This window comes from Embiotoca jacksoni, unplaced genomic scaffold (genome assembly GCF_022577435.1).
Source record: "Embiotoca jacksoni isolate LCO1_2020_lvr unplaced genomic scaffold, fEmbJac1.0.p SCAF_5, whole genome shotgun sequence".
In the NCBI taxonomy this organism is placed as follows: domain Eukaryota; kingdom Metazoa; phylum Chordata; class Actinopteri; family Embiotocidae; genus Embiotoca; species Embiotoca jacksoni.
The window spans coordinates 4,446,651-4,456,577 of NW_027185403.1; the positions used below are offsets into that span (position 1 = coordinate 4,446,651).

General features: G+C 43.7%; 3 protein-coding genes across 4 annotated transcripts; 1 reads left to right on the forward strand and 2 right to left on the reverse strand.

The window, feature by feature from the left end:
• Window positions 1–2: 2 nt before the first annotated feature.
• On the reverse strand, window positions 3–4,409 carry mars2 (methionyl-tRNA synthetase 2, mitochondrial). Its single transcript, XM_069171895.1, has 3 exons — window positions 3,955–4,409; window positions 3,237–3,571; window positions 3–2,875 (listed from the first exon to the last, which is right to left on the reverse strand). Exons 1-3 carry the CDS (start codon window positions 4,232–4,234, stop codon window positions 1,697–1,699), a joined length of 1,794 nt encoding a protein of 597 aa, XP_069027996.1. The 5' UTR covers window positions 4,235–4,409; the 3' UTR covers window positions 3–1,696.
• A 333-nt stretch (window positions 4,410–4,742) lies between these two features.
• LOC138210962 (magnesium transporter NIPA2) lies at window positions 4,743–7,797 on the forward strand. Of its 2 annotated transcripts, none has more exons than XM_069170422.1 (6): window positions 4,743–4,782; window positions 5,049–5,181; window positions 5,524–5,580; window positions 5,915–6,005; window positions 6,366–6,526; window positions 6,666–7,797. In XM_069170422.1, the coding sequence occupies exons 2-6, from the start codon at window positions 5,049–5,051 to the stop codon at window positions 7,298–7,300; spliced, it is 1,077 nt and encodes a 358-aa protein (XP_069026523.1). In that variant the 5' UTR covers window positions 4,743–4,782; the 3' UTR covers window positions 7,301–7,797. The 2 variants fall into 2 exon arrangements, with proteins under 2 accessions (XP_069026523.1, XP_069026522.1); XM_069170421.1 differs by lacking the exon at window positions 4,743–4,782 and adding an exon at window positions 4,789–4,864.
• A 474-nt stretch (window positions 7,798–8,271) lies between these two features.
• timm8a (translocase of inner mitochondrial membrane 8 homolog A (yeast)) lies at window positions 8,272–9,844 on the reverse strand. The gene is made up of 2 exons (XM_069170423.1): window positions 9,622–9,844; window positions 8,272–8,529 (listed from the first exon to the last, which is right to left on the reverse strand). Exons 1-2 carry the CDS (start codon window positions 9,730–9,732, stop codon window positions 8,368–8,370), a joined length of 273 nt encoding a protein of 90 aa, XP_069026524.1. The 5' UTR covers window positions 9,733–9,844; the 3' UTR covers window positions 8,272–8,367.
• Between the last annotated feature and the right edge of the window lie 83 nt (window positions 9,845–9,927).

The following is a 9,927-nucleotide window of genomic DNA, read 5'->3' on the forward strand; positions in this document are numbered from 1 at the left end:
CTTTGACCTTTTTTTTTTTTTTTTTTTTTTTTTTATCTACGTTCCGCGGAGAAAATGTTATATGATAACATTAGCTGGGACTGTGTATAATAATCCCACCATGATGCATAGTGGTAGATGAGTGGTTTTGTTTTTGTTTTGTTTTTTTATCACCGGTTGGGAGAACTTGTAGTTATAATTTCAGCGGGTGATTCAATTTAGCAGGGCAGTACGACTGACAAGTGAAAATAATGTCACTTTACCCGGTAGATGCCATTTGAAATGCGGTCGTGTTTACCGTGTTCACAAGGATGAACGCGTCACGATTACACACGCAGGCTTCCCCATCTGACCTTGGAATTTTCTGAAAGGTTGCACTTCACGAGTTACGACGCACTTGCTGACATGAACGGAAATGGAGGTTACGTTTTTGTTGCATAAGTTAATATAACCTATTTTAATTCTCGTCACAGAATTTTTCTTTTGTAATTTAATAATATATCTTCAGATAATGTTGATGTTCCTAACGGTCTGATGTTTTCCCTTTGCCATTATGTCTTTACGTTTCCTTTATTAGATGAACTGCCTGCTTCCTTGTTTAAATAGCTAAGCCTCTGTGGTTTTGTGGTTTTTAGACGGCGCCGTGTTGCCGGACCGAACCACTCGAACCCCAGACGTACCCCGCACACGACTTCCCGTGTTGGAACTACCGAGTTCCATTTTGAAGGCAGCATTTGACTCTTCACAGAAAAAGCACAGGTGTTACTGATGACAATGTGTTTCTGCTGTATTCAAGTTTCCAAGGAATATGTGACAGAGAGCCAATGTGCTCACAACCGGGGACCCTGAAACTGAAAGCAGCCAACTGGAATTCAGCCATTTTATTACTGCCACATGCTGGAATATCCTTCCTTACTGGAAATTGGATGACTTTTAATTTGTAATGTCACGGTGGATCTTCTCTCAACATGGGGAGTGTTACTGGTAAGTCAAAAAAAAAAAAATAACAGCATTACAGCATTGAGCCACGGAAGGACACGACAGAATCATTTCTATAATGTAAAGTATGTGAAATTACACAAATAAATATCCTTTCCATAATTTGAAAGAAATACAATTTATTAACAGCGCAGTTTAAAGGCCGTATGCACCCACACAGGTGTTTTCTCTTAACTTGAATGAGACTTGTGCCCCAGTTGATGTTGGGCAAAGATGAGCTTGGGATGGGTCTTTTGCGGCAGACGGTCTGGCATGCCAACGTAGAGGAACGTAATGGACCTTTTTTTTTTTTCTTTCGCAGCAGACATTTTGCCCCGTCGAGCAGAGGTGTAACAAAGAGCTGCGTTCCACTGATTGTTACCTGCGGTCGGTTTCCCGTGTTCAACCGGGGCGCTCGTCGTGAACCGCATTGGTGTCACCTGTAGTTTTCTTGAGGGGGGGGCAAGTTCAAATGTCTGCAGTGAAAAAGGTCTTGTGACTGCACCGTTGTTGGATGTGCGAGTGTTACTTGCTTGGTGCCTCAGTTTGCCGACATACTTAGATGGACCGCAGCCATTATTAATAGGAGCTCCACTTGTGCTTTTTCCTGTCGTGACAAGTCAAAATATCTGCCGTCATCAAATTCACGTATAAGCTTGTTCAAGGAATGTTGGCAGCAACACCAACGCGGACTGAGAAAGATGTCATTGAAGCCCATTCGGCGACAAAGTGAAAACGCTCATTTCAAATTTGCTGACTTTTTTGATTTCTTGGGTGTTTGTCTGTCTACGTTCTGACTTTCCAAGCGATTAAAAAGCACCCCGGAGTCGGGTCCTAGCGTTCTCCCTTCAAAGGGACAGTCCATTCCCCGATGCCTCGGCAGGAAGTCCAGAGCTGCCCAGCTCTTCTCGCCTTCTCTCACCCCAAGTCTGGAAAGCAGCTTGTTAGAAATCTCCGGCACTACCGGCTGGAGGAGTGTGCCGTAAATCCTCAGACACTCAAGGGAGACGTGGACGATGGTGTCGAGCCAGCGCTGGTCTCGGCTGTCCCTCCTGTCCAGCTTCCACGGCGCGTGGCGCTGAACAAACCCGTTGGTCTGCCTCACGCAGGCACTGATGGCCTCCAGCGCTTTGTATACATGCGCGCTCTCGTAGTGCTTCTCCACCGCCGACAGCAGACTCGTGACGGCATCCAACATGCGGTAGTCTTCCGCCACCGCCCTGCCTCCCTGTTCGCTGGGGAAGGACCGAGGGCAGAAAGACGGGTAGACCTGAGCGGGGTTGAGAGCTGGGGCCGTGCAGCGGTTGAGCAGACCACCCAGAGAGTCGGCGATCTCCGCGTTGAGCAGCTTCACAACTTTGTCGTCCGTGTAATCGCAGTCGGAGTCGGGGACGCCCTGGCGCAGGAGAAAGTACCTCACGCCATCAGTCGTGAACATCTGCGAGCGTTCAAGAGGATCGACCACGTTCCCCAAACTTTTAGACATCTTCTTGCCTCCTACCGTCCAGTGAGAGTGAACGTGTATCAGCTCCGGCGGTGGCAGTCCAGCTCCTAGAAGAAAAGCTGGCCAGTAGATGGCATGAAATTTTAAGATGTCCTTCCCCACAATGTGGTGGGCCACGCGCCACCACCGCTCGTGTCCGTCCGGATAACCGGCCGCCGTGAGGTAGTTTACAAGAGCATCTAGCCACACGTAGATGATTTGCCCGGGGTCTCCCGGGACCGGGATGCCCCACTGAAGACGACTTCTCTGACGGGACACGGAGAGGTCCGGCAGGTCTTCCTGCAACCACTGGAGAGCAGCTCGGTGGAAACGCTCGGGCTGCACAGCCCGGGGGTTTCCACCGAGCCAGTCGAGCAGCTGGGGCCGAAATGCAGACAGACGAAACATGTAGTTCTCCTCTTTCATCCACTCCACCTGCAAAAAAAAAAAAAGTGGAGAAGATTTGTTGATGAAGCTCTGTTAATACGGGAAAATATCATATACTGGAAATGCCAATGTGAGAGGGGGGAAAAAAACATATATCCTAGAATCTCTGGCGCTTTCTCTAAAAGCACCAACATATTGGGGAACCTTCAATCGTCACGCTGCAACTCGGTGACATTACTTTGGGACAGGCCCTCCTGATATTACTAGTCGATATCCGTGTCCTTTCAACTCCCGTGCCTTCAGTTTTGTGCCAAAAAGACGGTTTGCTCCACAGCCACGGGCGGACACGCGACCGTTTTCACCAAGCTGAAAGTAGGTTTGCGGCCGTTCGCGGTATGATCCCCGTTACCTTGTGTCCACTCTCCAGCGATACTCTGATCTCCTTTCCCGATGAGTCCAGGGCGTCGGTGACCTGCGACGGCGTGAGGAAGCTTTCATCTTGCGTGGAGTACCACCCTTCGTAACTGCCCTTGTAGATGAGCCCTTTGTCCCAGAGCACCGACCAGAAGTGCTCCACGGCCCGACGGTGCCTCTGCTGAGTGGTTCTTGTGTAGTCTGTGTACGAGATGTTGCAGCTGCCGAAGACGCGTTTGAATTGCTCGGACACGTCGGCGCAGAAGGTGGAGGGATCTTTTCCTGCAGCTTCTGCAGCTTGTTGGATTTTCAAGCCGTGTTCATCGGTGCCTGAAATGCCAAAATTGGACCGCGTGTCGTTATTTATACATTATGAATCTGTGTAGTCCATGAAAGGTCATCCTGTTGTTGTTTTTTTCACAGCACAAGTTGGAACCTTTTAAATACGTTTTTTTGTTTGTTTATTTTGTTTTGTCTGACAGTCTGAAATTCACCCAAATTTTTTTTTTGAAAAGGAAAAAAAAAAAAAGAAAAAAGACAACTGATTACAGAATAGTTGATTTCACTGTAAAGTGGCCAATTTAAAAAAAAAAAAAAAAAAAAAAATTCAGTTTTGTTGAGTCATATTTTATTTGCACTAATTTCTAAATAAAAAAAAAAAATAAAATAAAAAAAATAAAATAAAACCAAATCTAATAGGAGGATTTATTTACCTGTCGTAAACTTTGAGTTAAACCCCCGAAGCAGTTTGTATCTGTGGAGGCAGTCGGCTATCACAGCCGAATACAGGTGTCCTAAATGAGGCGAAGCGTTGACATAAAAGACGGGAGTGGTTATGTAGTAACTCCTGTCCTCCTGGCACGGTTGGGCGCTCGTGTATATCAAAGCAGAGCTCCTCTGATGTTTCGATAGAGATGGACCGAAAAACGGACTTTGTTGGAGGCTGTGGAGAGTTTTACAGCATCTGGTTGCAAAAAGAAAAGGGAACCTCATTGCTGGATATCAGTCGATGCCCACATGAAGACCGCCAAAACGTTATTTAAACTCAATGAATTGAAGATCGTAACGCGGTCCTGGTAAATATTCTTCAAAACGGGCCGGATCAACGGAGCTGTTTTCGTATATCCATGTGTTTAGCTTGCTTGTCAAGGTTAGCGCTTCTTCCGGGTTTCAATGCGCTGAGAACAATCGTCCAATCAAAAACGCTACTCGGTGTGCCTCGAACACACAACGACCAATCAGATTACGTAAATACATCTACGCGAAGTTCTGCCCCAGTTATCGAGTTAATTTCTACTCCTTTAATGTGACTGAAAGATTGCAGTAAGACAGAAATTTAAATTTGTACAAGGAAGACGAAAACCTTTTATAAAAAAAATAATTAAAAAAAAAAAGCAGGTTTGGAGACCACATGACGCTCCCCCTCCTTACGGTTTCCTAGGCAATCAGCAGGAAGCAGCTGGTTGACAGCCAGCCAATCAGCTGCTTCCTCTTTGTGCAGCCAATGAACGGCGACGAATGGCGCTCACGTGACATCCAAGGTAAAATATTTTACAAACCGTACCGTTAAACGACCTTAAAATAGTGTAATTAAACTTAACTACTCTCAACCAAACTAAAGAGGTTTGTATTTTTCATCTTTTCTAGGCACCCTAGACGCCCAAAAAAAAAAAAAAAAAAAGCTAGTTTCAGTTCGTCGCAGTCAACCTATCACGTGATTATATATGCTTGTTGTTTGGCTCCTGAAAAGTTGTCGATAGATGATTTAATACGGAGGATCGGCATTTAGTGTTTCCTGTTGTTTCAGATGGAAGTAAACCGTTTGGACTTCTACATCGGTCTCTCACTGGCCATGAGCTCCAGTGTTTTTATCGGTGCAAGTTTCATACTGAAGAAGAAAGGTCTGCTGCGATTGGCCAGCAAGGGTTCAATGCGAGCAGGTAATGTACGTTTCTGATTCAAAAAAATATAGTCAACTATTTGTTGACTATTCAGTAAAGAATAATAATAATATAATAAAAAAAAGAAGACAGAACTAGAGTTTGTTGTTGTGGCTAGTCAAGATGAAGCTCATTCAACTACCTGATGTACTTTTTAAGATTTTTCAATTGAGAGAAATGTGTCCTATTGTATGAGTTGATCATATTTTTGTAAGTAAAATATTCATTTGAAAAGAAACTAGCCACTGTAAACTTACAGTCAGTGGGCACGTATTTTCAAATGAGAAGCCTTGTAGCTGTTAAAACGACATTTACTCCAATTCTGCCACCTTCATCTCACAGGTCAAGGAGGGTATGCCTATCTCAAAGAATGGCTCTGGTGGGCAGGACTGATTTCAAGTAAGTTATTTAATTTATAGATTTAATTTTGCCGCTAAAATAAGTGATCTGGAAGCTTGTTGGTTTTTTTTTTTGGTTCCACGCCTGGCCAGCCATGCCCAGAAACACTGCGTTCTTTGTTTTTAAAAAGGAGAAACTAGGCTGTTTGTGGGTTTGGTATGTTTGCTGATGACGCTGCAGGAAATGCAGCACACCGCACTGTTGAAGTACACATTCCTCCAAAGAGCACATTTGCATATGTGGGTTGAAAGAAAATCATTTTTCAGAGTGTAACCTATCCAGCTGCACCAGCTATAAATATGTGCATACTAACGATGATCTTGATATGTTGTAGTGGGAGCTGGAGAGGCAGCTAACTTTGCTGCATATGCATTTGCACCGGCCACACTGGTGACTCCTCTTGGAGCACTGAGTGTACTTGTCAGGTAATGGTCTTCAAAGTTTTATCTTTATACCACAATGTTATTATGACATGCTGTTTATGTGATACAGAAATGCTGTGGGCCAAAATCTGTGATTATCTGTGTGACAGTAAATAGTCCCCAAATAAATACATTATTTCCCATTGCTATAACAATGTTTAAAAAAAAAATAATAACAATGTCCAGCTGTTATAACAAAACAAACAGTATATAAACGGCATGTAAAGATTTACTTAGAATAAATGGACCCTGTGCAAGAAAAAAAACACTATTGGTTTTGGTCTTTTTGGGGGAATTTTATAATAACAAAAATACATTATCTTTAATAGCAACAATTGTGCTGTAATATTTTGTCTTTCCCAGTGCTGTACTCTCCTCGTACTTTCTGAATGAGAGACTGAACGTTCATGGGAAGATTGGTTGTTTGCTGTGCGTCTTGGGCTCCACAGTGATGGTGATCCATGCACCGCAGGAAGAGGAGGTCGCCTCCCTCACTGCCATGGCTGAGAAGCTCAAAGACCCAGGTAGGCCTAAACCTGCATCACTGTGATCTGATTAACCATGCTGTGGAGACTGAATCCCTGAAAAGAGTTGTATGGATGCAGTTTTTTTTTTTTTTCCAGGCTACTAACTCATTCTTGAATGCCCCCCCTCCCCCGCTAGGTTTCATTGTGTTTGCTGTGTGCGTTGTGGGAAGCAGCCTGGTTCTTATCTTTGCCGTGGCTCCTCGGTTCGGACAGAAGAATGTACTGGTCTACATCCTGATCTGCTCTGTGATTGGCTCCCTCTCTGTGTCTTGTGTCAAGGGCCTGGGCATTGGCATTAAGGAGCTGTTTGCTGGGACAGCAGTGCTGAAGGAACCCCTGTTCTGGTGCCTACTCGTCTGCCTCATAATCTGTGTCAGCATTCAAATCAATTACCTGAACAAAGCCCTCGACATATTCAACACCTCCATGGTGACTCCTATTTACTACGTCTTCTTCACCACATCAGTCATGGCCTGCTCAGCCATCCTCTTCAAGGAATGGTTGAGTATGGCCATTGACGGAGTTGTGGGGACGATAAGCGGATTCCTCACCATTGTTTTGGGAATTTTCCTCCTCCATGCCTTCAAGGATATTACTTTTAGCAGGGATTCCCTCCCACTTTATCTGAGGAAGGCTTATCAGGGCTTTTTATGGGGCCATCAGCCTTACATGACTCTTCCCAACCCCAACTCAGAAACAGAGGATGAGATGAAGCTGCCCAGAGAAGGAGGCTCAAACGGGGTGTGGGGTAAGCACCGGAGAGCTCCTTGAAGAGGACCAGTAGTCTTTTGACCGCAAAAAAAAAAATTCCTTGTTGTAATTCTGAAGCTTTAATTCACATCACAGTTTACAATGTGACAAGGTGGTTTGCTAAATCTGAATTTCAAGTCTGTTTTATACAATTCAGAATACCTTGGAGGACTGAAGTTGCCTTAGTTGATTGTATTTCAAATGTATGCTCTTTAGTTAGAGCTAGACTGTGCCTTGTTACTGAAAACTAAAACCAGTTTGTAGTTTTGCACTGTGAATCTTAATTATCTGTCCAGATTACCAGTGTTAAGGCAAAAACTTAAATTTGCTCTGAATGCAAGTGCAAGGAATTCCTTTGAGTTACTGTATTACCTCAGTATCATGTACAAACTGCACCAAAGAATTTCATTTCTGTGTATACATTAATGCCAAACATGTGCCAAGCTGTAACATATCTCTGATGTCACTTTTTTTTGTGTTTGACAATGCTGATTAAAACATAACTACAATATTAGTTAGCTACACTTTTACAGAAGATGGACAGAATCATTTGGCATTTTGTTTATTGCATATGTACAGTCCAGAAGCTTTAGCTGTTGATCATGCCTCCTCAATCAAGAACTCTTAAGTTCTTTTAAGGTACACCATTGTGTGGAGAAGTCCATGTGGCTGTCAGACTCGGCTGGCAAGCTGAATGTCCCAGGTGTGGCTCTTTCTGCAGTCTCCTGCACTTAACGTACGACTTACAGTACTGAATTAACCCAATCAAACTCAGATTTACAGTTCGAGTAGGTACCTGAATTCAATGACTTGACAAACAAAAACCAACATAGTGTCACTGCCAGCAACTGGACATCATCTAAGCATCTTACAACACTCATATTCCAGCAGAGCATAATAGACTTATTCAGAGTCCATACATGATGTTAATCTCAGGCACTTGTATCAAAAGTAACATTTGAAGTTGTTCCTTTCCCCCAGTTGATTAGACAGTTCTTCAACACACTGTACAGACGTCTGTCTCTGGACCACACGGCCTCCGATCAGAGCAGTCGCTGCATGCACGTCAGTCCTTCGATTGGCAGTCTTCAGTCTGTCATGGACTCTGAGAACGACCCCTTGCTCTTCTGAGTCTGTTCCAGTCTGTTCAGGATGAACTGGCTGGTGTCAATAAATCGCTCCACGCAGTTAACGAAGCACATCTCCGTCCTGGAGTCCAGCTTTGGCCCAGGTTTATCCATACATTTCTCCTGGGGGACAGAGAGAGACCAATGTAGGAGAGGTGCAATACATATGGATCATCACATAAGACGCACATAAGAATAATACTCTTGGGCTGCAACTAACAATGATTTTTTTTTAATTATTGATTAGTGTGTCAATTATTTTCTTTATTAATTGGTCAGCTGTGTTGTATATATATATATAAAAAAAAAAGTCAGAAAATGGGAATAAAAACAAAAAAATGTGGACCAGTGTTTTCCAAAACCCAAATTCCAGCCTAAAATGGATTGTTTTGTCCCGACCAACAGCTCACAAACAAAAGATATCCACTTTATTATCACGGACGACTACAGAAACCAGCACATTTTCACATTTAACAAGCTGGAATCTAAAGTTTGGGATTTTATTTTATTTTTTCAATTTAAAATAATTCAAAACGGAAAATCAACTATCAAAAAAAAAAAAAAGTTGTCGTTTATGTTCTGTCCATCAGCTGGCGCTAGTGTGACCTCAGCACGTCGTACGTCACTTCCCAATTCGGTAACGTAAGGTTCCTCGTGTAAAAGAAGTTAAATGTTGTTTTTTTTTTTTTTTATACTATTACTCAGCATAAGCCTGCGTCTTCAAGTGTGTTTTTTTTTGTGTGTGTGATCTCACAGATGTCTGCTTAGAGTTTGGCATGACGACTCGTTTCCTCAGGACGCAAATAACCTTTGAATCCAACATTTTCCACATCACACACTGACGCTTCACTCGGGTCTTCCCTACGGCGCAGGCAATTAAAGGGGAGGGAGGGGGTGGGGGCAGAGGCCGGCTCCGTCTAGGGAAACATTACAGTTATAAATGTTTGTTTTGCAAACATTTTCTTACTGTTGCAGGCGTGCCGTGCATCTAAAAATGAATCTCTTGAGGAAACGAGCCGCAGCTGAGAAGCACTTGGTTCAGCGTAAAGGTTAAAAGTCTTGCGCCTGGTGACGCGGAACGCACAAATGGGAGCTACGGGGTGATCCGGCGTGTCCATGTGGGTGTCACTATATGACAAAACGACCGATCTACCGATAAAAACAAAAAATACAAAATAATAACCATTAAAAAGTAAACTGCAGAGCTGTCCTTACCCAGCAAACCTCAGTCATTTGATGCACCAGCTGCTGAAATCTTTGTTTCTGAGACTCTATTTCGATGAAGTGTTGAAGCTGAGGGTCAGCTGTCGCTCCCTGGCCGTCCATATTTGCGAAAAAGAGGTAGTAAGAGTAATACTTTTCGTAATTATCGAAGCCTTATCGGTTTATTGCTGACCTTCACGTGTGTGTATCATGGATGTACTATGGGGGAGAACGGTTGGGCATGAACGACGGAAACGGGAAGTAGTTCAGCCAATGACGGAGCGCGTTTGCGTGACAACACTCGTCGTCATACCCTAC

Coding starts and splice junctions, on each gene's coding strand:
- mars2 (XM_069171895.1), bottom strand. CDS start 4,234: ATGAGGTTCCCTTTTCTTTTTGCAACCAGATGCTGTAAAACTCTCCAC. Junction 3,572..3,954: donor TAACTCAAAGTTTACGACAG/GTAAATAAATCC, acceptor TTGGCATTTCAG/GCACCGATGAACACGGCTTG. Junction 2,876..3,236: donor CGCTGGAGAGTGGACACAAG/GTAACGGGGATC, acceptor TTTTTTTTGCAG/GTGGAGTGGATGAAAGAGGA.
- LOC138210962 (XM_069170422.1), top strand. CDS start 5,049: ATGGAAGTAAACCGTTTGGACTTCTACATCGGTCTCTCACTGGCCATG. Junction 5,182..5,523: donor CAAGGGTTCAATGCGAGCAG/GTAATGTACGTT, acceptor TTCATCTCACAG/GTCAAGGAGGGTATGCCTAT. Junction 6,527..6,665: donor TGAGAAGCTCAAAGACCCAG/GTAGGCCTAAAC, acceptor CTCCCCCGCTAG/GTTTCATTGTGTTTGCTGTG.
- timm8a (XM_069170423.1), bottom strand. CDS start 9,732: ATGGACGGCCAGGGAGCGACAGCTGACCCTCAGCTTCAACACTTCATC. Junction 8,530..9,621: donor AAATGACTGAGGTTTGCTGG/GTAAGGACAGCT, acceptor TCTGTCCCCCAG/GAGAAATGTATGGATAAACC.